This window comes from Grampus griseus, assembly GCF_964374135.1.
Source record: "Grampus griseus genome assembly, chromosome: X".
Lineage (NCBI taxonomy): Eukaryota > Metazoa > Chordata > Mammalia > Artiodactyla > Delphinidae > Grampus > Grampus griseus.
The window spans coordinates 92849610-92875791 of record NC_138999.1 but is presented as its reverse complement, the minus strand read 5'-3'; the positions used below and the strand labels follow the sequence as shown (position 1 = coordinate 92875791).

Genomic DNA, 26182 nt, shown 5'->3' with positions numbered 1-26182 from the left:
TCTATTTTATTTATTTTATTATTATTTTTTAACAGGGAAGTCCCTGGATGCTTTTTATTTTATTTTTAAAAATTATTTATTTATTTATTTATGGTTGTGCTGGGTCTTAGTTGCGGCATGTGGGCTCCTTAGTTGTGGCATGCAAACTCTTAGTTGCGGCATGCATGTGGGATCTAGTTCCCTGACCAGGGATTGAACCCTGGCCCCCTGAATTGGGAGCTCGGAGTCTTAGCCACTGTGCCACCAGGGAAGTCCCCTTGGATGTATTTTAAACGCTTAAGGATTTGAACTGAAAAACTGGATTTACACCGAAGATATATTAGGAGGTGAGTATTAATGGCTTTTCAAAAGTATTCACTTTAGGAGTCCTTTGAAAGAGCGAAGGGCATACATGTAAATCATGGTTTTATTAACAAACGAGTATCTTTTTTGTGTGTGTGCTGTGTGGCATGGCTTGTGGGATTTTTAGTTCCCTGACCAAGGCCCTTGGCAGTGAGAATGCAGAGTCCTAACCACTGGACCACTAGGGAATTCCCAACGAAAGTCTATCTTAAAAGCAGCCCTGCCTGTTCCAGAAGATTTATCTCATAAAACAAAGTTCACTGTTTTACCTTAGGATTTGCCTGGACCCTTTAGATGCATTTCACTCTCCTAGGGTGCCTGTGAGTTGGTTTCCTGTGAATATAGGCTTTATTGTACAAGTTCAGTATCCCAGTGAGTTAGAATCATCTGGGGATTTAAAAGAGATGGGAGATTTCAGCCCCCCTTGACAGAAGGGAATTAGATGAAAGCAGCAGGGCCAAGCAGGCTCTGTGGTCTGTTCTGGTGCTTAACTTTTATGAGTTGGGGAGTTCTCCCAGTTTAATTACTGATCTGAGGAGTGTTTGGGTGATGCTAGAAGTACTTGCCTTTGTCCAAAAAATGTTTAATGTCGAGAAAATGTGCTTTTTTTAAAGCTAAAAGGCCCTCTAGTTCAACCCACTCCTTTTATATGGCAAGACACTGATACTCAGAGAAGGGAAGTGAATGCCCAAGGTCACACAGCTAGTTCTTGGAAGAGCTGCAAGTAGAACCAAAATCTCCTGGCACCTAATGCAGCTCTGTTAACAGAGCCAAGCTAGCGTGGGCTCAGGGCTGCAGAAACTGCAAGTCAGATCAAAGCCTCTTCCATTGTTCAGCAGGAGGAACATCTGTCTGTTTTCGACTTGGCTCTTTGAATTTTTCCAGGTCCCTGGAGGCATACATGCCTGCTGTACCAGGTTAGAAAAGGGGCAGGAATGCTTGTCTTTGCCTCTCTTTCCTAGCAATTCCCCTGTCCTTGGGGGCCAAGGGTCATGCCACTGCCATATAGCATTTTTTCCCCTTTTTTCCTATAAACTGTACTAGGAAGCAGGAATTGTAGTTACCTCCAAGAAACTGCAAAACAGCCTGCCCATACTGCAGATTTATCTTCCAATTTAAATGAGGGGAATTCCCTGGCAGACCAGTGATTAGGACTCCGCACTTCCACAGCAGGGGGCACGGGTTTGATCCCTGGTTGGGGAACTGAGATCCTGTATGCTTTGTGGCTTGGCCAAAAAAATAATATTTTTTATATGAGGTAGGGAGAGACAGGTGGGCTTCTGAGTTTACAAGTGGGCAGGCTGAGGGATTGAGTGATTAGGGTTCTAGAGAAGGCGAAGAGAACACTGTTTACCTTGGTGGCTCAGACCCTCCCCACTGGCATAATCCCATCACTGAGAGAAGGGATTTCCAGCAGCCCCGTTACCAAGGTCACAGGCATGCATACCAATTAAAATATCAGATTCATTGCGTCCTGCATTGGATATGACTAAATCGCACTTTGTAGGAAGCCCTGAGGCACAGCATTATTGCTCTGTGTGTTAATCAGATGGCTCAAAACCAAACATATGCCCATAAGACCAGTTTTTACTTGGGGAGAGGAAGATGTCATTTTGAAGGGAGAACAGGCCTAGAGGGTTATTACCATGTAGGGCATTGAGAAGCCAGAAGAATGCTTGAGGGCCCAGGACATCCTGGAGAGAACAGGGGGTAGGAAAGGAACCAGGAAGTGGGAATCGAAGCCAGCTTTGCCTTCTAAGCCATCTTGCCATGATCTGAGAACTGAACTACCCCTGCCCCCCACCATGGGTCTTCAAAAATCGTTTCTCCGGCTGCCCTTGGCATGCTGCCATAGGTTGGCAAACCGCTAGGGTGGGAGTGGGATGCACGGGAACTAAACACTGGGCACGGTAGCTAGAGCTCGAAGCTGTCACCGGGAAGCTGGCTGAGAGTTTGGAGTTGAAAGCCGTTTCCTGTGACCTAAGCCTAAATGATGAAGAAAACCGAGAAGTTCAAGCCTCCTTGAATTATAGCTGCTTCTAGCGAAGAGGATGAGAATGAAGAGAGGAGAGGAGGGTGTCAGAGAAACAAGCTGGGGTATTGGCCAAAGGCCAAGCAGAGTCTTGGGTCTGCCTGACTGTGTCCACCCCAGGACGTGGGTCTTTACTGAGGTAGCAGGTGGGCTTCCCAATTTCAAAAGGAAGGCCCAAGAGGGAGGAGGCAGGCCTCAAATATGCCTTTTTTAGGGGAAGGTGGTTTTGACGGAAAATAATGGATATTTGAAGGAAACAGACACCCAGTTTTCTAGTGCTAGGCTCTTGGTGCAAGCTTAATTAGTTTCTGTGGACGAGGTGCAAACGGGGCGGTTCAATTTGTACTTGTTAAGCTCATATGGCTAGGATTTGGGATTTTTATAGCGGTTTTATTCAGCACCACATCATTAATCCTCCGAGCCTCAGAGAGAGGCTGAAGACTCAGTCATCTTCATTTTAGAGAAGAGACCCAAGCAGGTGAAATGACTTGTATCCCATCATATGGCAAGTCAGCGGCTGGGCTGAAGATATGAACCAAGCCCTGATTCTAGGGGGAATGGCTCACCTTAGCCCACATGGCCTCCCTGCTTTGCTTGCTCATTACAGATGCAGAAATCTCGGCTGGCACAGAATCTGGCTCCCCTCAGTCTGTGCCTGGAGCTGACCCTGTGCTAAAGTGTATAAGAGGCAACACTGGGACTGAGAAGGAGGCTTTGATAACGCTGCCCCATCTCCTTCCTGGCATCCTGTTATGCCAGGTCTCTCATCCCCAGAGAAGTGCCTGACCCCTACCTATGCCCAGATCCATGGAAATAGGCCAGTCCTAGATGTCCTCCCCTTGGGGCCCACACCACTAGTTAGTTCATCTGATGGACCCTGAGTGTGTCCAGCATTTCCACCAAAGCATCTCTGGGGTAGAGGAGAGTGAACCTGGACGCTGGGAAGGTGGACATGGGAATGAAACCAGAAGTATCAGGCACAAGTCTCAAGTGTCTTTGAAATGATGTTTTCTTTACAGGGTGTGCAACTTCTGCATTCCGATCCATATTTTTACATAAAAACATTGAAGATATCATTTGTGTGATATTTGCCTCCAAAATCTTTGAGAAAAATGCAAATGCATAAGGAGTATGGGTCACAGCCTTGGGAGCTCAGACCCCAATTTGAGGAACACAGGGGGGTCCCCTCATTTTGATGGTGCCTTTTTGGACACAGCTGCTCTACCCACAAATTTTCATGCACAGATACCACTCCACCCCCTGGTTCCGAGAGGCATGTGGCACTAGGGCCGCCTGGCGAAGAGAGTCAGGTGGGCTTGCTGTATCCCACACCTTACACCCCAATGTTACCAATGTCTGGTTACCCACAGGCTGCCTGTACCCTGAACAACTGTTACAGGTTATCCTCTGATGAGTGTGGCTGCATCCATGCCTCTGTTTTCAGGGGAAGGGCTTCAGAGGCGGCACTGGGCTGAGTACTGCAGGGTAGCAGGTGAAATCTTGGGCTGGGCTTGGAAACCAACTGGCTTACCGCTTACCAGCTGTGTGACCTCAGGATAGGGATTTAGCCTCTCTAGGCTTCAGCTTTCTCCTAAGAAAAGTGGATATGCTCATAGTATCTCTCTCAAAGGATTGTTAAGGCGATTAAATAAGATCGTGGGGAATTCCCTGGCAATCCAGTGGTTAGGACTCTTTTTACTGCCGAGGGCACAGGTTAAATCCCTGGTCGGGGAACTAAGATCCTGCAAGCCTCTCGGCATGGCCAAAAAAAAAAAAAAAAAGAAGAAGAAATAAAACTTAAAAATAATGAGATTGTGGGGCTTCCCTGGTGGCGCAATGGTTAAGAATCCACCTGCCAACGCAGGGGACACGGGTTCGAGCCCTGGTCCGGGAAGATCCCACATGCTGCGGAGCAACTAAGCCAGTGCGCCACAACTACTGAGCCCGCGTGCCACAACTACTGAAGCCCACGTGCCTAGAGCCCATGCTCTATAACAAGAGAAGCCACCAGTGAAAAGCCCGCGCACCGCAATGAAGAGTATCCCGCGCTCACTGCGACTAAAGAAAACCCACATGCAGCAATAAAGACCCAACACAGCCAAAAATAAAAATAAATAAATTTTTAAAAAGTGAGATTTTGCATGTAAAGTACTTAACACAGTGCCTGGCATAGGGTAAATGCTTGTACACAGTTGTTTGTGCACATTTAAGGGCAGCAGTCAAGTTTTCTGTGTTGTGCAAGGCTCCCGACCTACTACAGCCACGTATCCCTTTCAGCCGAAGCAGTGAACATAGGAATGAAGAGTCAACATGCAGAAGGACAGACATCACAGACAGGAGGGCAGGGAAGCTCAAACTGAGCACATTGCTAAGTGGTAGGTCTAGAACCCACAGCTGGAAACGTCAGCGAGGGTGTCAGAGGATGTCCCTGTGATGCTGGGAGCGTGGGCAGCACTTGATGCGTGGGCACGTGGTCATGAGTGGGAAGCAGTTGCTAGAAACCCAAAGTGAAACAAGCAGTTCTGTACTTGTGAGAAGGCAGGCCTCCATAATTTCCACCTAATGGTGGCTTCCAGGAGGTCAGGGCATTGAAACCAAGAGACCCGCCTGGAATCTGAATCCAGGACATTTTGCCCCGGCCCGAGATTGAACCCTCAGAGGCCATTTCCTCCCACTCCATGGAGGACCTCCTCCTTGCTCCAGACACACCCACACTCTGGCTTCCAGCCTACAGGATGGGGCATGGGGTGCAGTTATTACTGCCATCCTAGTGGCTGTTTGGAGGAATCTGATCCTAAGACATTATGCTAAATTCATGCTTCTTCCCAGTGCGGGCAGCTGATCCTTCCCCACCCCTTGGGCAGTAAAGCTCTGGCTGAGGCAGGTCCTTTCAAATCATTGTTGATGAAATTGCCTATTATCCGCAGTGCCTTGACAACAGCTTGGAAAAAATGTGACTGTCCCAGCACCACAGGCATCCTGGGCCCACACCAATAGCATGAACCCATTTTCCTTGAATGAACTGAAGTTGGAAAGGCAGGAGTCAGGCTCTGGGGATTTGTGTCAGGTATGGGATGGCTGGAGAGCTTCAGCTTCAGGCTCCAGCTCAGGCCAGAGCTGGTGAGCAAGATACTGGGGGGAAGATGTCCCTGCCAGCCCCCACTCAGGGCTCCCAGCTCTGCAGAGAAAGGCCCTGGGACCACAGAAAAGGAGCTTGGGGAGTTGGCAAAGCTTTTGGAAAGTAGTTGGTGAAACTCAGCTGAGTGCGTGGGACGCTGGGTGATGGACCTGTCTCCTCATCTTTGATAGGAGGATGCCAGGCTGCCTGGCCTCGTCCAACTGCACTGACCTGGATTAGTCATTCCCAGAGGAGAGAGGACCCTTTTCACGAGGTACAGAGGTCTGGGGGGACTCACTCACGGCAGTCATCTCATTCAACACTCATGCATTCAACAAATACTTATTGAAGAACTACTATGTGCCGGGTGGGTACCGGGTGGGTGGGTACCCAGAGTATAGAACCGAATAAGAATGCTTTCTGACTTTAAGGAATTACCAGTGTAGTTCAGGAGCCCAAGTTTCTGGACTGTCCAGTCAGGTCGTCTTGAGTGGTGGCAGGCCTCACTTTATACTGGCACCAATTTCCTGAGTCCCAACGTGATGTTGTGGGACAGTATCCCTGGCAGGCACATCCCTGATGGGCAGCTCCCAGTCTGACTGTGTTGTCTCTGGCTCCTCCTCCATGCTTGGCTTCCAAACCACTATATATATATTTTTTTATTTTTAAATTTTATTTATTTATTCATTCATTTATTTTTAATTTTTTGAATTTTTGAATTTTATTTTATTCATTTTTTTATATACCAGGTTCTTATTAGTTATCTATTTTATACATATTAGTGTACATATGTCAATCCCAATCTCCCAATTCATCCCACCACCACCACCCCCCTTCCCCCCTTGGTGTCCATATGTTTGTTCTCTACATCTGTGTCTCTATTTCTGCCCTACAAACCGGTTCATCTGTACCATTTTTAGAGATTCCACATATATGCATTAATATACGATATTTGTTTTTCTCTTTGACTTACTTCACTCTGTATGACAGTCTCTAGATCCATCCACATCTCTACAAATGACCCAATTTCGTTCCTTTTTATGGCTGAGTAATATTGCATTGTATATATGTACCACATCTTCTTTACCCATTTGTCTATTGACAGACACTTAGGTTGCTTCCATGTCCTGGCTATTGTAAATAGAGCTGCAATGAACATTGTGGTACATGCCTCTTTTTGAATTATGATTTTCTCAGGGTATATGTCCAGTAGTGGGATTGCTGGGTCATATGGTAATTCTATTTTTAGATTTTAAGGAACCTCCATACTGTTCTCCATAGTGGCTGTATCAATTTACATTCCCACCAACAGTGCAAGAGGGTTCCTTTTTCTCCACACCCTCTCCAGCACTAGTTGTTTGCAGATTTTCTGACAATGCCCATTCTAACTGGTGTGAGGTGATACCTCATTGTAGTTTTGATTTGCATTTCTCTAATAATAGTGATGTTGAGCATCTTTTCATGTGTTTGTTAGCCATCTGTATGTCTTCTTTGGAGAAATGTCTATTTAGGTCTTCTGCCCATTTATTGAATGGGTTGTTTGTTTTTTTAATATTGAGCTGTATGAGCTGTTTATAGATTTTGGAGATTAATCCTTTGTCCATTGATTCGTTTGCAGAGTTCGTTTGGAAGAGTTTGAGAAGGATGGGTGTTAGCTCTTCTCTAAATGTTTGATAGAATTCACCTGTGAAGACATGTGGTCCTGGGCTTTTGTTTGTTGGAAGATTTTTAATCACAGTTTCAATTTCATTACTTGTGATTGGTCTGTTCATATTTTCTATTTCTTCCTCGTTCAGTCTTGGAAGGTTATACCTTTCTAAGACTTTGTCTATTTCTTCCAGGTTGTCCATTTTATTGGCAGAGTTGCTTGTAGTAGTCTCTTAGGATGTTTTGTATTTCTGCGGTGTCTGTTGTAACTTCTCTTTTTTCATTTCTAATTTTACTGATTTGAGTCCTCTCCCTTTTTCTTGATGAATCTGGCTAAATGTTTATCAATTTTGTTTATCTTCTCAAAGAACCATCTGTTATTTTTATTGATCTTTGCTATTGTTTTCTTTGTTCCTATTTCATTTATTTTTGCTCTGATCTTTATGATTTCTTTCCTTCTACTAACTTTAGGTTTTGTTTGCTCTTTGTTCTCTAGTTCCTTTAGGTGTAAGGTTAGGTTGTTTATTTGAGATGTTTCTTATTTCTTGAGGTAGGCTTTTATTGCTATAAACTTCCCTCTTAGAACTGCTTTTGCTGCATCCCATAGGTTTTGGATCTTCGTGTTTTCACTGTCCTTTGTCTCTAGGTATTTTTTGATTTCCTCTTTGATTTCTTCAGTGATCTCTTGGTTATTTAGTAACGTATTTTTTAGCCTCCGTATGTTTTTTTTTTTTTTTTTGCGGTTTTTTTCCCCCTGTAATTGATTTCTAATCTCATAGCGTTGTGGTCGGAAAAGATGCTTGATATGATTTCAGTTTTCTTAAATTTACTGAGGCTTGATTTGGGACCCAAGGTGTGATCTATCCTGGAGAATGTTCTGCGTGCGCTTGAGAAGAAAGTGCAATCTGCTGTTTTTAGATGGAATGTCCTATAAATATCAATTAAATCTATCTGTTCTATTGTGTCATTTAAAGCTTGTGTTTCCTTATTAATTTTCTTTCTGGATGAACTGTCCATTGGTGTAAGTGAGGTGTTATAGTCCCCCACTATTATTGTCTTACTGTCGATTCCTCTTTTATAGCTGTTAACTGTTGCCTTATGTATTGAGGTGCTCCTATGTTGGGTGCATATATATTCATAATTGTTATATCTTCTTCTTGGATTGATCCCTTCATCATTATGTAGTGTCCTTCCTTGTCTCTTGTAACATTCTTTATTTTAAAGTCTATTTTATCTGATATGAGTATAGCTACTCCAGCTTTCTTTTGATTTCCATTTGCATGGCATATCTTTTTTCCATCCCCTCACTTTCAGTCTGTATGTGTCCCTAGGTCTGAAGTGGGTCTCTTGTAGACAGCATATATATGGGTCTTGTTTTGGTATCCATTCAGCGAGCCTGTGTCTTTTGGTTGGAGCATTTAATCCATTCACATTTAAGGTAATTATCAATATGTATGTCCCTGTTACCATTTTCTTCATTGTTATGGGTTTGCTTTTGTAGGTCCTTTTCTTCTTTTGTGTTTCCCACTTAGAGAAGTTCCTTTAGCATTTGTTGTAGAGCTGGTTTGGTGGTGCTGAATTCTCTTAGCTTTTGCTTGTCTGTAAAGCTTTTGATTTCTCCGTCGAATCTGAATGAGATCCTTGCTGGGTAGACTAATCTTGGTTGTAGGTCCTTCCCTTTCATCACTTTAAATATATCATGTCGCTCCCTTCTGTCTTGGTGAGTTTCTGCTGAGAAATCAGCTCTTAACCTTATGGGAGTTTCCTTGTATCTTAGTCATTTTTCCCTTGTTGCTTTCAACAATTTTTCTTTGTCTTTAATTTTTGTCAATTTGATTACTACGTGTCTTGGCGTGTTTCTCCTTGGGTTTATCCTGCCTGGGACTCTACCCTTCCTGGACTTGGGTGGCTATTTCCTTTCCCATGTTAGTGAAGTTTTCGACAATAATCTCTTCAAATATTTTCTCTGGTCCTTTCTCTCTCTCCTCCTTCTGGGACCCCTATAATGTGAATGTTGTTGTGCTTAATGTTGTCCCAGAGGTATCTTAGGCTGTCTTCATATCTTTTCATTCTTTTCTCTTTACTCAGTTCTGCAGCAGTGAATTCCAGCATTCTGTCTTCCAGGTCACTTATCCGTTCTTCTGCCTCAGTTATTCTGCTATTGATTCCTTCTAGTGTATTTTTCATTTCAGTTATTGTATTGTTTATGTTTGTTTGCTCTTTACTTCTTCTAGGTGTTTGTTTTTTAATTATTCTAGGTCTTTGTTAAACAATGTTAAACATTTCTTGCATCTTCTCGATCTTTGCCTCCATTCTTTTTCCGAGGTCCTGTATCATCTTCACTATCATTATTCTGAATTCTTTTTCTGGAAGGCTGCCTATCTCCACTTCATTTAGTTGTTTTTAAGTTTTTTTTTTAACATAAATGTATGTATTTTATTTTATTTATTTTTGGCTGCATTGGGTCTTCGTTGCTGCATGCGGGCTTTCTCTAGTTGCGGTGAGTGGGGGCTACTCTTCATTGTGGTGCATGGCTTTCTCATTGAGGTGGCTTCTCTTGTTGCGGAGCATGGGCTTTAGGCGCGTGGGCTTCAGTAGTTGTGGCTTGTGGGCTCTAGAGCGCAGGCTCAGTAGTTGTGGCACATGGTCTTAGTTGCTCCTTGGCATGTGGGATCTTCCCGGACCAGGGATCGAACCCATGTCCCCTGCACTGGTAGGCAGATTCTTAACCACTGTGCCACCAGGGAAGCCCCATTTAATTGTTTTTCTGGGGTTTTATCTTGTTCCTTCATCTGGTACAAAGTCCTCTGCCTTTTCACTTTGTCTGTCTTTCTATGAATGTGGTTTTCCTTCCACAGGCTGCAGAATTTTAGCTCTTCTTGCTTCTGCTGTCTGCCCTCTCCCAAACCACTTTAGCCACGACTTTTGCAAACATGAGAAAAAGCATCTGTGCCCAAGCTGTGGAAGGAAGTTACTCATCAGGGCTACTGTAAATGGTTGTATAGTTTGTACAACCGGCCATCAAAGTAAGTGGGGCTGAAATTACCAAGACCTGTGCTCACAGGTCTAGCATCACCCAGAGGACTGGTTTTTTTTTGTTGCTGTTGTTTTCTAATTCATCACGGTGGGTAGGTCCTGCAGGGAGAATCTTTTTCTAGTTGGCACAAAGGCATCTCATAGGCTAGAGGGGACCTGTGATTACCAGAAGGACCTAGAACAGGAGAAATAGAATCATCACCCACCATTAGGTAACTCTCTGAAAAGCCAGAGAAGTCAGCTCTGGTTAGGGTCCTGCTGCTTCTATTGTATGGAAATACCCTCTCCCAAGAAATCGCCAGAGGCCATTGCAAGGGACTGGCTAGCCTGAGCTACAAGGCAGTCAAGCTACGTTCTGAGGTGACTGGGAACGTTTCAGAGGGAGAGGCCCCATTTCCCAAAGCAATTTGAGAGCTGACCTGAATCCCTATCTCCCAATTCCCAGGCTGTCCGGTGCTGAGGAGCACATTGTTTTTATGTGTCCAGCCCACCCATCAGCTCTGAGGTCACAGCCATGGTGGCCAGGTGAGCCAAAGGACCCAAGGTCAAGAGAAAGGAGTAGACAGTATCCAACTCCCGTGACCAACAGGAGACTTCTAAGACGGGCAAAGGGGAGGCGGGAGGAGCAGGATTCTCATCTCTCCTCAACCACCAGGGCCCAGGTAGATGGGCGCAGAGGCCTGGGGGAGCACCCAGCAACCAACAATTCAAGGACACAAGGACACCCACACAGAGGCATTGCAAAGGCTTATTGGGATAGTAAGATGAATAGATTTAATCATTCTTGTTTGAAAAACAAGACATAAATTAGTATAATATAGAATTTATATATTTTATGTAGTATATATACTATATACAGACATTAGAAAATATGTTCTCTCCGTGAAGCCGAGGGAGAGGTGAAGGATGGCGGTGGAATGAATGACACAGGTGGGGCCTGAGTGGTGAAGGGGCAGGATCAAGATGTTGGGAGAAGAGGCAGACCACGTCAGCAGGCAGGGTCGCGGTGGTCGCGGGGGGCAACGGTCCCCCACTGGCTGCATCTCTGGCCCATTAAACAACTTGGTCCTGTGGGAGGAGAGGCAAGGAAGAGGGGGGCTGGCTTTTGCAGAAGGAGCTCCCCTAATCCTTGCCGGGAGGAAGCGCCACTTGGGGGGTCCTTTATCGCACTCGGGGACACCAAGGATGGGTGGGGGTTAAGCACAGTGTACATCTTTATAAAACTCACATAAGAACGGAAGGTTTCACGTAAGCCTCTCACGGAATGATGAAAGAGAGGCAGACACAGGGCACGAGCTTGTGGGAAATGGGGGGTATGGAGAGGTGGATGAGAAGCAATCTATACAGAAGAAACATTGGCTTTCTTTGTTCCCTACAATGGGCAATTAGTAGGGACTCCGTGTCTTCACTCCCAGGAACGCTGTAGTGGGGGCGGTGACGGCAGCAGATGTGTGTCAAGGAGGATGCTAAACAGTGTGGATTCCCTTCCAGATGACTCCGGGGGAGTGGGGGGGGAGAGAGAGAGAGAGAGAGAGAGAGAGAGAGAGAGAGAGAGAGAGAGAGAGAGAGGTGCCGGACTGCACCAGGTAAGGCGCTCAGCTTCTTTTCTTAGAGAGACAAATCCACAGGGTCAATACACAGCCAAAAGCATATACTCAGGGTTAACATATCACGCTAGCTTCCAGAAGTTTAAGATATAGTCATCAACAGCCCCCCTGACCCCTCCCCCCCACCCCCACCCCCCACCCCCCACCCCCCATCTGTAGCTAAGTCGGACTCCTAAGGACAGTCTGTCTGGTAGAGAGATGTTGAGAGGAGCCGCACGCCGGCAGCGACAGCCCCTGCGCTGGGCTGGGCCAGGCGGGCTCTGAGGCCTGCGCTGGGTCTCCCCAGGGCAGACGTGTTCACCAGGTACCTTACCCAGAATGAGCGGGGTGATCCCAGATGCTTGCTCCCTAGTGGACTGAGCCGCCCTGCCTGTCAGCGAGGGGCAGGGCACTTTGGGGATGGCTGGTGTGGAGCTACTGGGCCCGGGGGCGAGCGCTCCCTGAGGCCGCCAGCCTGCTGGGCCGGCCACAAACAGCTGAGCGCGGCTGTTTTCTGCAGACCCACTACCCGGGCACAAGCCCTCCGGGGTGGCTCCTGCCGAGTTAGTGTGAGCCCAGGGTGGGTGGGCACGTCTGGACTGCGTGCCCGAGCCTCTCCGCTCGCTCGGCGCTGTGGCCTGCTGCTACTGCCACTGCTCCCCAGAGGGGCACAGTAGCCAAGAGGAGCTCAAGGCCCACGGGCCCCCTGCTTCAGGCCCGCCTCCCTCCGGCTACCACGATGGAGCAGGAAGTGGACCCGACGTCACGTCTCAGCCCTAGAGAAGAGAGGCAAAACAGATCTGCGGCGGGCGTGGTGACGGGGGAGGGGGGGCCTTGGCCCTCACAGTGACGCCCAGAGGCCAGGGAAGGGGTGAGGATACCCAGGGTGGCAGTTGCCCGGAGCCCTCAGGGACAGCCTCAATGCACGGAGCTGTCACTCCCTGGAGACTGAGGGCTCTGGGACCCTGACTGGCCCAGCAGACACCTATACTCACCACAAGATGCAAAGACCACAAAGCTCAAACCTGGGGCCACGGTTGGGGAAGGGGGGCAGGCCCGGGCAGATGGCCTACTTGATAAGGGTTTTTAAGGAGCGGGTGAATGTGCTCATAACAGTCGCTGAAGTGGGGGAGCCCGGCGTGTGCCCCGCGGCTGCTGCCTGCTGCTGCTGCTTAAGGCTCCGGGCGGTGGACTCCTCGGCTGCGCGCAGCAGGAAGGTGTAGTTCCTCACCACCTCTTCCACCTTGGCCAGCAGCTCTTGGCGCTGGGCCTCAGAGCGCACGATGAACACCAGCCGCACGAACGTCTCAATGAGGCTGCTCAGCACCTGGAAGCTGCCCGTGATGGCCGCCAGCATGTGAGTGGGGCTCTTGTCCACGTTGGCCACGCGGCGGCAGGAGGCCCGGAGCTCCTTGAACTTGAGAGCCAGCTCGAGCTTGTACTCAGAGATCTGGGAGACGTAGGGCTTGGGGGCGCGGGCCTCGGGGCTGGCCACGCACTGCCTCAGGACCGTCAGCAGCTCGTTGGTGTCCAGCCGGGCGGCCAGGAAGCCGTCAGGCAGGCCGTAGGCATGGGCCCGCAGGGCGTTGATCTTGGCCAGGCTCCCCTCGAAGGTGGACACCCGCAGGTCGATCTCCTGGGTGCGGGAGGCCTCCGGGCTGCTGCAGGTGGCGGCATCCAGCACCTGCAGGGTCCTGCTCACCACGGGCACCACCTGTTCGTCCAGCTTCATGCCGGGCAGGATCTTCATGGGGATGGAGTAGGACAGCTCGTCCTTGCCATCGCTGGTGTCATCCGCCATGTCGCACTTGCGGTAGTAGAAGCAGTAGCGGATGGAGCAGCACTTGCCACTCTCACTGTCCTCGTCCAGCTCCGCGGGCTTCCGGTACACCTCTTCCGGCAGTGAGAACACGGCCATCTGTCTGGGGCCTTTGGTCTCAGGGGCAACGTGGACGTAGGAGGGGTCTCCCAGGGTCGGGGATTCCAGTGACATGCTTTTGGGACCCACGCCTAGGGGGAGGCCTGCCTCTACCTCCCTGGCCTCCCTGGGCAGCATGCCCAGGGGTGGGTGCGGGTAGACGTCCGAGGTCAGCGAGGCCCTGTCGCCCTGGTCCAGCTCACTGATGCTGTAGCGGCGCATCAGTTTCCTGTAGTTGGGAGCTCCTAGACACTCGCCCCCCGAGGCACATGTGGTCAGGCATGAAACCCCGCTCTCAGGGTCCGATCGGCACTCTCGGGATTCCAGGCTGGTGGAGCGCATGCGCCGGACACTGGTGGGGCTGCCGAGGCTCAAGCCTAGGCCGGCCTCTGGCTGCCTCTGGGTCGGGGGGACCCTGTCCCCCTCCCTCCCCCGGAGGCCGGGCACCGGCGTCTGGGGGGCCTGAGGCCGGGCCCCCCGGCACATGCGCTTGCAATCACAGCTGCGCCTCTGCTCTCGGGACATGCCGGGCCCCTGCTGCACGGGGCTGCTGCGGAGCTGGCAGCTGCAGCGGCCTGGAGCTGGGGGTTGCAGGTACTCGGTGCCCGACAGCTCCCCCTGGCTTGGTGGCTTGAGAAGTTCCTCAAGGAACTCCAGCTCATACTGCTTCACCTTCTGCAGCTGGGCCTGCCGCTCATCGGTCTCCTTCTTCTGGCGGGTTGGGAAGGTGGCAGAGAATAAGTTGCGGAGCCGGAAAGGGCCCCGGGACGATTTGGGCTTGGTGGGGCCTTCGGAGGCCAAGTGGGCTCCATCCAGGGTCGTTTCAATCTTTCTGGAGGGCATGGTGCTCACCTGCCGGCTGGCAGCCTGAGGCCTCAGCGGGCTCTGGCCTCGCTGCTGACAGCTGGGGCTCTGGCCTCGCGGCGGACAGCTGGGGCTCTGCAGAACCATGGGGTAGCCGGCTCGGGGGACCAGGCTGGTGTCTTCAAGCTTGCTGCTTTGGAGGGTGCTCTCCAGCTGCCCCTTCTCCCCTTGGCCGGAGACGGTGCCCTGCTTGTGCAGGGAAGGCTTAGCACCCTCAGGCCCGCCCTTGCCCGCCACCTCCCCGGTACCTTGCTTGCCCACTGACTCTCGACTCACTCGAGAAAGATAGCTTTTGGGAGGGAAGCTTTGAATAGGCAGCCTGTCCTCTTGTGAGGAGAGGTGCAGGCTATCAGCTCGGCTGCCTGTGGGCGCTCTGGAGCCGGAAGAGACTTCCGGGCTCAGCTGCAGCTGGGAATTCCGTGAGGCCTCTGGAGCACTGGGACTCATTTTGAACTTAAGATTCTTATTGGCACTGCCGCTCATCATGCTAACTTCTGGCCTTCCCATGCTGACCTCTGACCTCCCCATGCTGGCCTCTAACCTCTCCCCACTGTTGGGGGTGCTCCCCAAGGCCCCGCCAGGGGCAGACAGACTCTTAGTATGAACCACCTGCTGTAGGGCGGCCGAGATGATGGCTGGGGTCACACTGCCCTTTGGGTCCAGGATAAGCTTGGGGCTCAACCTGACCTCCTTGGGCAGGCTCTCCCTTAGCTCAGAGACCTGCTCTTCACTGAGGGACGGTGTGGCCGCCCTCAGTGACATCTCTAGGCCCGCCCGAGTGTGGCCAGGCCCTTTGTCCTCAGGAACTGGGGACAGCAGGCTCAGATTCTTCTGCTCACTCAGCTGAGGGGACAGTGCTGGGTGCACAGCCAGGGCGTACGTTTGCTCATTCTGTGGCTGCGCCTCTGACGGGGGCACCTTCCTCCGAGCACCAGGGGCGCCAGGACTCTGGCCTGTGACAGCTGGCTGGAGGGATGGGTTGGGATCCGGGCGCCCGAGAGAGTAAGGGGCCGTGAGAACGGCCTGGGCTGCACAGCTCTGGATCCGGAAGGGCAGGTCCTTGCGGGCCAGGAGGCTGTCCTTGTTGAGATGCTGGGCCAGGAAGTAGGTGGTATTCTGGTGTTGCTTCATGGCTGACATCACCTCCGACATGTCCGTGAGCTCCGAAGAGTTGGTTTCGTGGCCCGAGTCCAGCGACGATTCAGGGGTGATTGTGGCCAGCACAATCAGACCTGGAGGGACAGGGATAGGGTCTGCAGCACTTACTCGTGTCAAGTCCTTTCCAACCATATGTAGACAGTCTATGAGGGTCAAGGTTAGTCAGCAGGATTTCAAGCCGGAAAAAACCAGTCAGGCCTGGGGGTCCTGCAGGGCTGAGGGTGGGAGGTCGGGAGGGGAGGGGACAAAGAAAGGCAAGCTGGGAGAGGGGTGATGAAGGGCTGGAATCCGAGAGAGAAACAAAAGAGGCCTAGAGAAGATCCGGGCAGTTTGATGGCAAATTAACATGCAGATCACAGGCAAAACAACATGCTAATCATCACTATTTTTAGATTCAACAGCTAGGAAATTTTTGTTAATTGTCCTGAAGAGAGCCAGCAAAGAGAGCTCCCTCTCTCTCTGGCCCTCCTCATCTGGCCAGGCCTGCCTACAGTCCCTGCAGCTGAGGCCATTTAGCTGAGCTTGGCCTCTCTCTGGCTATCACATGGGCCTCTAGCCTGGGAGCAGCCAGTGCTTGGAGCTCCAGACTCTGAGCAAAGAGAAATGCCAGGCCTGGGGGCCGAACACATGGGGGCTGCCCGACACCAAGGATGCGCTCACATACAGAAAAGGCAGGTACTCGCTCTGGTCAGCGAGGTTCCCTCTGACCCCAATTGCTTCACCCTCTCTGTCCACACTTGCCCTCGCCTCACAGGCTTTCTCATATGCCTTATTCCTCCCTATTTCCTTCCTGTCACTGTATCACTGACCTCTTTGTTTGAAGGCATATGTGTGTGGAAGGATGTATGTGTGACTATGGGTGCATGTCTGACATCCGTGTTTGTCTACAAGATGGATGTATGTGGGTCTATAACAGGGAATAGCATGCATGCTGTATAGTTTGCCCACCGAATAATAACAACAATGATAGCGGCTACCACTTACAGAGTCCTTACTATGTGCTAGGTAGTGTTCATGTACTTTGCATGAACGATCTCATTTAATCCTCGCAACAACCCTACGTGATAGGACTATTGTTCTCAAATCCATTGAAGATGACAAAAGTGAGGCTCAGAGAGGGTTAAGTGCCTTGCCAAAGCAAAGGTGACCCTGAAAGTGGTGAAGAAGCCAGGACTTGGATGCGTCTGAGAGCCAAAGCTCTTAGGCGGATAAAGGTCTCAGCCCTGAGCGGTGAGGGCTCCTGGCTCCCCTGATCCCAGGTCCCTAGGTGGTTAGTTGGTCATTTTGTTTTTCTTCCAGTCATATGCATGCTGGATGTTCTTTGCCTGTCTTCTATATGTCTCACAATCTTGCTCTGATCCTCCATCCTGGCCTGGCTCCGTAGCTGTCACGGCCCCAATCCCTGGGGTCCATCGGCAAGACATTTCCAAAGCGATAGGAATGGTGAGAGCCGGAGCTCTAGCGGGGGCTGAGCAGTAGATCCCTGCCGCAGCTTCGTCGCTCCCCCGACCCTACCTGAACTGTCTCTGGCCCATCCACTGCCCTGACACACCACGCTGACTTTGACCTCTGCTTGGGAAGAAGAAATGTCACCTGCTGGGTCTGCCTGGCCAAGAGAAGGAAAGGGAGGCAAGAGGGAGGAGGAACGCGCTGTTACCTGCAGTCTGAGGGGCTGGGGGGTGTGGTCCATCCTCTGAGGCTGCCAGGGCTTCCAGAGCCTGCAGAGTGGACACCAGGGCATCATCTAGCTCCTGGGCATGATCTCGGACTGTCCGGGTCTGCACGCTGTCAATCAGTGTCACCGGAATCTCATCGTACAGGAGCCCATGCAGGTGGCGTCCTTGCTCCTGGCTCTGGACGGCCCGGCGCTTGGGGTCCTCTTCATCAGAACTGTTGTCTCGGAAACCAGGAGGTGGGGCAGCAATGGAAGGCAACAGCGAAGTGCTCTCATCTTCCTCCTCTTCCTCCTCCTCACTCCCGGGGGGTGGGAGGGACATCAAGTCTACCATATTGTCACGAGAGGAGCCAGACCTCCCACCTTTGCGAGGGCCCAGCTGCTCCTGGAGTTTGGCTTTGCAAGAGTCACAGTAGAAATTCAGGGCTTCAGCCCCAAGGGAATTGTCCAAAGTGTAGGAACGGGCCCTGCTGGCACAAGGCTCATGGTCTAGGCTAGCTGCATCAAAGTCATCAGGGATCACATAACCTTGGCCAGAACTCTTGGACGTGGGGTCAGACTTGGTCCGGGGCCTGGTCTCCTCAAAGAAGATTAAGTTCTCATTGACATCTGTCCGGCTTTCCTGATCCTTCCTTTGTTCCCGCATGTGGAGGTAGCAAAAGCTGACAAGCTCAGAGTCGGCAGGCGGGGGCGTGCAGCGGCTCGACTTCCTGGGGCTGGTGCCCATGCTGCCCACATAACTACTCTCCTTTTTCCCCAGGTGGCCCCCAGTGACAGGGCGGTGGGCGCTGTGCATGTAATCTAAACCCAGAAAGAGAATCAACACATGAGCCCTGGTGCTGAGGACTGTGGCTGAGTTTCCTTGGAGTCTCAGGCCTGGGTCTCTGGAGCCCAGCTGGGTGGTAGGTACTGAGAGGGAGCACTATCTGGCTGCTAGAGAGGAGGGCAAGGGGCAGCCATGCTGCTGCTGCCCCTGAAAGTAAAGTGAGTGGAATCAAATGGCCTGGGCTGCTAATAGCCCCATCACCTGTGAAATGGGAAAAGGCATGGGCTGGGGTGGGGGTGAACACCTTGGTATCTGGGCACAGCTGGACTCTTACACGGGTATGTCTGGTCTGAGAGTCAGCTGTAGGGTGAGGTTTGTTTTATGTCCCCCCTGGAACTGTCCCTGTCTCAAACCCCAATCTATTCAGAATCTGAACCACCCCCAGTGCTCTGTTACACTCGTGTTATGTTGGATCTCTTGAGGCAGAAGGAAATGAATCTGACAGGTTAGGAGTGGTTCAGTGGGTAAGTGTAAAATAGGCTAGTACAATCCCAAGAGTGTGTATTTCAAAGAGGATTTTCGATGGAGGGACCCTAAAAGAATAGAGCTCTACTAGTAAAATTCAGTGTATCTGAATGTGTAAAGCATATGAGGGATACGCTGGGATGTGGGAGGAGGGTAGGGGGAGCATTTTTGTCAACTCCTCAAATCATAGCACTTCTCTGTATTCATACAGGGCTAGGCTGCCTGCTCTATATACATGTGGCAAAATGTTCTAGTCAAAAGTTTTTAACGATGGTAAGTGTGTGCATCTGAGAATTATCCACAGCAAATGCTTTCTTTCTGGTTTCTCTCTTTTAGTCTGTTTTGGGGACCCCTTCCCATGTTATCTGTGAGAATATACTCAGACAATGCCAATTCCCTTTGCTATCAGCAGACAGACAGACAGATGGCAGGCATTAACTTAGGCTAAGGTCATAAACATGATCCTGTTTAATCCTCACAACAACCCAGTGAGGTAGGTGCTATCATTATCCCCATTTTACAGACAAAGAAACTGATCCATTCGTTTTGTGACTTACACAAGGTCACATGAGTTGTGAATGGCAGTATGGATTCTTTTTATTTATTTCTTGGCCGTGCCACGTGGCTTGTGGGTTCTTACTTTCCCGACCAGGGATTGAACCTGGGCCCTTGGCAGTGAAAGCACAGAGTCGTAACCACTGGACCGCCAGGGAATGCCCTGGCAGTCTGGATTTGAGCCCAGGTTTGAGGGTCTACAAAGCCCATGTTTCTTTTTTTTCTTAAACATCTTTATTGGAGTATAATTGCTTTACAGTGGTGTGTTAGTTTCTGCTTTATAACAAAGTGAATCAGTTATACATATACATATGTTCCCATATCTCTTCCTTCTTGCGTTTCCCTCCCTCCCACCCTCCCGATCCCACCCCTCCAGGCGGTCACAAAGCACCGAGCTGATCTCCCTGTGCTATGCGGCCGCTTCCCACTAGCTATCTATTTTAAGTTTGGTAGTGTATATATGTCCATGCCACTCTCTCACTTTGTCACAGCTTACCCCTCCCCCTCCCCATATACTCAAGTCCATTCTCTAGTAGGTCTGTGTCTTTACTCCTGTCCTGCCCTTAGGGTCTTCATGACCTTTTTTTGTTTTTTTTTAGATTCCATATATATGTGTTAGCATACGGTATTTGTTTTCCTCTTTCTGACTTACTTTACTGTATGACAGACTCTAGGTCCATCCACCTCACTACAAATAACTCAATTTCGTTTCTTTTTATGCAAAGCCCATATTTTTTAACCATTACCCTATAGTTCATCATGATTCTTAAGATGCTGGGGAAAAAAAGTCTCAAATGCCCTTCAAATTCCAGCTGGACAGGGTCAATGTGTCAGTGTTGCTTTTTATTAGTGCTTACAGTCATCACAAAAGCATGGTGCCGTCACTTAACAATGGAGCCGTGAAATACATGAAGCAAAACCTGACTGAATTGAAAGGAGAAATACACAACTCAACTGCAATAGTTGGAGACTTCAATACCCTACTTTCAATAATGGATAGAACAACTAGGCAGAAGATCAACAAGGAAATAGAGGACCTGAACAGCACTATAAGCCAACTGGACCTAACAGAAATCTATAGAGAAAGGGGGAAGATGGCAGAAGAGTAAGACGCGGAGACCACCTTCCTCCCCACAGATACATCAGAAATACATCTACACGTGGAACAACTCCTACAGAACACCTACTGAACGCTGGCAGAAGACCTCAGACCTCCCAAAAGGCAAGAAACCCCCCACGTACCTGGGTAGGGCAAAAGAAAAAAGAATAAACAGAGACAAAAGAATAGGGACGGGACCTGCACCAGTGGGAGGGAGTTGTGAAGGAGGAAAGGTTTCCACACATTAGGAAGCCCCTTCGCGGGCGGAGACTGCAGGTGGCGGAGGGGGGGGAAGCTTCGGAGCCACCAAGGAGAGCGCAGCAACAGGGGTGTGGAGGGCAAAGCGGACAGATTTCCGCACAGAGGATAGGTGCCGACCGGCACTCACCAACTCAAGAGGCTTGTCTGCTCACCCGCCGGGACGGGTTGGGGCTGGGAGCTGAGGCTCGGGCTTCGGAGGTCGGATCCCAGGGAGAGGACTGCGGTTGGTTGCGTGAACACAGCCTGCAGGGGGTTAGTGCACCATGGGTAGCCGGGAGGGAGTCCGGGGAAAAGTCTGGACCTGCCGAAGAGGCAAGAGACTTTTCCTTTCCTCTTTGTTTCCTGGTGCACGAGGAGAGGGTATTAAGAGCGCTGCTTAAAGGAGCTCCAGAGATGGGCACGAGCCGCGGCTAACAGCGCGGACCCCAGAGATGGGTGGGAGATGCTAAGGCTGCTGCTGCCGTCACCAAGGGGCCTGTGTGCGAGCACAGGTCACTCTCCACACCCCCCTTCCGAGGAGCCTGTGCAGCCCGCCACTGCCAGGGTCCCGGGATCCAGGGACAACTCCCCTGGGAGAACGCACGGCATGCCTCAGGCTGGTGCAGTGTCATGCCGGCCTCTGCCGCCGCAGGCTCGCCCCGCACTCCGTGCCCCTCCCTCCCCCCGCGGCCTGAGTGAGCCAGAGCCCCCGAATCAGCGGCTCCTTTAACCCCATCCTGTCTGAGTGAAGAACAGACGCCCTCTGGCGACCTACACGCAGAGGCGGGACCAAATCCAAAGCTGAACCCCAGGAGCTGTGCGAACAAAGAAGAGAAAGGGAAACCTCTCCCAGCAGCCGCAGGAGCAGGGGATTAAAGCTCCACAATCAACTTGATGTACCCTGCATCTGTGGAATACATGAATAGACAACGAATCATCCCAAATTAAGGAGGTGGACTCTGAGAGCAAGATTTATTATTTTTTCCCCTTTTCCTCTTTTTGTGAGTGTGTATGTGTATGATTCTGTGGGAGATTTTGTCTGTATAGCTTTGCTTTCACCATTTGTCCTAGGGTTCTATCCGTCTGTTTTTTTTTTAATTAAAAATTTTTTTTTCTTAATAATTATTTTTTTATTTTAATAACTTTATTTTATTTTACCTTACTTTATTTTCTTTTATCCCCTTTCTTCCTTCCTTTTTTTCTTTTTTTTTTTTTTTTGCAGTACACGGGCCTGTCACTGTTATGGCTTCTCCCGTTGTGGAGTACAGGCTCCAGACGTGCAGGCTCAGCGGCCATGGCTCACAGGCCCAGCCACTCCGCGCCATGTGGGATCTTCCCGGACCGGGGCATGAACCCGTGTCCCCTGCATCGGCAGGCGGACTCTCAACCACTGCACCACCAGGGAAGCCCTCTTTCTTTCTTTCTTTCTTTCTTTCTACTTTTTCTCCTTTTATTCTGAGCCGTGTGGATGAAAGGCTCTTGGTGCTGCAGCCAGGAGTCAGTGCTGTGCCTCTGAGGTGGGAGAGCCAACTTCAGGACACTGGTCCACAAGAGACCTCCCAGCTCCACATAATATCAAATGGCGAAAATCTCCCCGAGATCTCCATCTCAACACCAACACCCAGCTTCACTCAACGACCAGCAAGCTACAGTGCTGGACACCCTATGCCAAACAACAAGCAAGAGAGGAACACAACCCCACCCATTAGCAGAGAGGCTACCTAAAATCATAATAAGTCCACAGACACCCCAAAACACACCACCAGACGTGGACCTGCCCACCAGACGACAAGATCCAGCCTCATCCACCAGAACACAGACACTAGTCCCCTCCACCAGGAAGCCTACACAAATCACTGAACCACCTTTAGCCACTGGGGACAGACACCAAAAACAACGGGAACTTTGAAGCTGCAGCCTGCAAAAAGGACACCCCAAACACAGTAAGATAAGCAAAATGAGAAGTAAGAAAAACACATAGCAGATGAAGGAGAAAGATAAAAACCCACCAGACCTAAAAATGAAGAGGAAATAGGCAGTCTACCTGAAAAAGAATTCAGAGTAATGATAGTAAAGATGATCCAAAATCTTGGAAATAGAATAGAGAAAATGCAAGAACATTTAACAAGGACCTAGAAGAACTAAAGATGAAACAAGCAATGATGAACAACACAATAAATGAAATTAAAAATACTCTAGAAGGGATCAATAGCAGAATAACTGAGGCAAAAGAACAGATAAGTGACTTGGAAGATAAAATAGTGGAAATAACTACTGCAGAGCAGAATAAAGAAAAAAGAATGAAAGGAACTGAGGACAGTCTCAGAGACCTTTGGAACAACATTAAACGCACCAACATTCAAATTATAGGGGTTCCAGAAGAAGAAGAGAAAAAGAAAGGGATGGAGAAAATATTTGAAAAGATTATAGTTGAAAACTTCCCTAATATGGGAAAGGAAATAGTTAAGTCCAGGAAGCACAGAGAGTCCCATACAGGATAAATCCAAGGAGAAACACACCAAGACACATATTAATCAAACTGTCAAAAATTAAATACAAAGAAAACATATGAAAAGCAGCAAGGGAAAAACAACAAATAACACACAAGGGAATCCCCATAAGGTTAACAGCTGATCTTTAAGCAGAAACTCTGCAAACCAGAAGGGACTGGCAGGACATACTTAAAGTGATGAAGGAGAAGAACCTACAACCAAGATTACTCTACCCAGCAAGGATCTCATTCAGATTTGATGGAGAAATTAAAACCTTTACAGACAAGCAAAAGCTGAGAGAGTTCAGCACCACCAAACCAGCTTTACAACAAATGCTAAAGGATCTTCTCTAGGCAAGAAACACAAGAGAAGGAAAAGACCTACAATAACAAACCCAAAACAATTAAGAAAATAGGAATAGGAACATTAATTACCTTAAATGTAAATGGATTAAATGCTCCCACCAAAAGACACAGAATGGCGGAATGGATACAAAAACAAGACCCATATATATGCTGTCTACAAGAGACCCACTTCAGACCTAGAGACACACACAGACTAAAAGTGAGGGGATGGAAAAAGATATTCCATGCAAATGGAAACCAAAAGAAAGCTAGAGTAGCAATTCTCATATCAGACAAAATAGACTTTAAAATAAAGGCTACTAGAAGAGACAAAGAAAGACACTACATAATGATAAAAAGATCAATCCAAGAAGAAGATATAACAATTGTAAATATTTATGCACCTAACATAGGAGCACCTCAATACATAAGGCAAATACTAACAGCCATAAAAGGGGAAATCGACAGTAACACATTCATAGTAGGGGACTTTAACACCCCACTTTCACTAATGGACATATCATTCAAAATGAAAATAAATAAGGAAACACAAGCTTTCACTGATACGTTAAACAAGATGGACTTCATTGATATTTATAGGACATTCCATCCAAAAACAACAGAATACACATTTTTCTCAAGTGCTCATGGAACATTCCCCAGGATAGATCATATCTTGGGTCACAAATCAAGCCTTGGTAAATTTAAGAAAATTGAAATTGTATCAAGTATCTTTTCCGACCACAACACTCTGAGACTAGATATCAACTACATGAAAAGATCTGAAAAAAATACAAACACATGGAGGCTAAACAATACACTACTTAATAACGAAGTGATCACTGAAGAAATCAAAGAGGAAATGAAAAAACACCTAGAAACAAATGACAATGGAGACACGACGACCCAAAACCTATGGGATGCAGCAAAAGCAGTTCTAAGAGGGAAGTTTATAGCAATACAATCCCATCTTAAGAAACAGGAAACATCTCGAATAAACAACCTAACCTTGCACCTAAAGCAATTAGAGAAAGAAGAACAAAAAACCCCCAAAGTTAGCAGAAGGAAAGAAATCATAAAAATCAGATCAGAAATAAATGCAAAAGAAATAAAGGAAACAATAGCAAAGGTCAATAAAACTAAAAGCTGGTTCTTTGAGAAGATAAACAAAATTGATAAACCATTAGCCAGACTCATCAAGAAAAAAAGCGAGAAGACTCAAATCAATAGAATTAGAAATGAAAAAGGAGAAGTAACAACTGACACTGCAGAAATACAAAAGATCGTGAGAGATTACTACAAGCAACTCTATGCCAATAAAATGGACAACCTGGAAGAAATGGACAAATTCTTAGAAATACACAACCTACCAAGACTGAATCAGGAAGAAATAGAAAATATGATCGGACCAATCACAAGCACTGAAATTGAAACTGTGATTAAAAATCTTCCAACAAACAAAAGCCCAGGACCACATGGCTTCACAGGCAAATTCTATCAAACATTTAGAGAAGAGCTAACACCTATCCTTCTCAAACTCTTCCAAAATATAGCAGAGGGAGGAACACTCCCAAACTCATTCTAAGCGGCCACCATCACCCTGATACCAAAACCAGACAAGGATGTCACAAAGAAAGAAAACTACAGGCCAATATCACTGATGAGCATAGATGCAAAAAACCTCAACAAAATACTAGCAAACAGAATCCAACAGCACATTAAACGGATCATACACCATGATCAAGTGGGGTTTATTCCAGGAATGCAAGGATTCTTCAATATACGCAAATCAATCAAGGTGATACACCATATTAACAAATTGAAGGAGAAAAACCATATGGTCATCTCAATAGATGCAGAGAAAGCTTTCAACAAAATTCAACACCCATTTATGATAAAAACCCTCCAGAAAGTAGGCATAGAGGGAACTTTCCTCAACATAATAAAGGCCATATATGACAAACCCACAGCCAACATCGTCCTCAATGGTGAAAAACTGAAAGCATTTCCACTAAAATCAGGAACAAGACAAGGTTGCCCACTCTCACCACTGTTATTCAACATAGTTTTGGAAGTTTTAGCCATAGCAATCATAGAAGAAAAGGAAATAAAAGGAATCCAGATCGGAAAAGAAGAAGTAAAGCTGTCACTGTTTGCAGATGACATGATACTATACATAGAGAATCCTAAGGAAGCTACCAGAAAACTACTAGAGCTAATCAATGAATTCGGTAAAGTGGCAGGATACAAAATGAATGCACAGAAATCTCTGGCATTCCTATACACTAATGATGAAAAACCTGAAAGTGAAATCAAGAAAACACTCCCATTTACCACTGCAACAAAAAGAATAAAATATCTAGGAATAAACCTACCTAAGGAGACAAAAGACCTGTATGCAGAAAATTATAAAACACTGATGAAAGAAATGAAGGATGATACAAATAGATGGAGAGATATACCATGTTCTTAGATTGGAAGAATCAACATTGTGAAAATGACTCTACTACCCAAAGCAATCTACGATTCAATGAAATCTCTATCAAGCTACCACTGGCATTTTTCACAGAACTAGAACAAAAAATTTCACAATTTGTATGGAAACACAAAAGACCCCGAATAGCCAAAGTAATCTTGAAAATGAAAAACGGAGCTGGAGGAATCAGACTCCCTGACTTCAGACTATACTACAAAGCTAATCAAGTAATCAAGTAATCAAGTAATCAATACAGTAATCAAGACTATACTACAAAGTATACAAAGTATACAAAGCTAGTATACTAGC

General features: G+C 48.2%; 1 protein-coding gene across 1 annotated transcript in view; it reads right to left on the bottom strand.

Annotated features, from left to right (window-relative positions):
* Window positions 1–12830: 12830 nt before the first annotated feature.
* The window catches only part of FRMPD3 (FERM and PDZ domain containing 3), a gene marked incomplete at its 3' end in the record, with an annotated part of 63687 nt that continues 50335 nt past the window's right edge, over window positions 12831–26182 (bottom strand). The window contains exons 13-14 of the mRNA XM_082681322.1: window positions 17359–18177; window positions 12831–15775 (exon numbers count right to left, since the gene is read on the bottom strand). Of these exons, the coding sequence (XP_082537448.1) occupies window positions 12831–15775; window positions 17359–18177 (3764 nt within the window). The remainder of the gene's footprint in view (window positions 15776–17358; window positions 18178–26182) is intronic.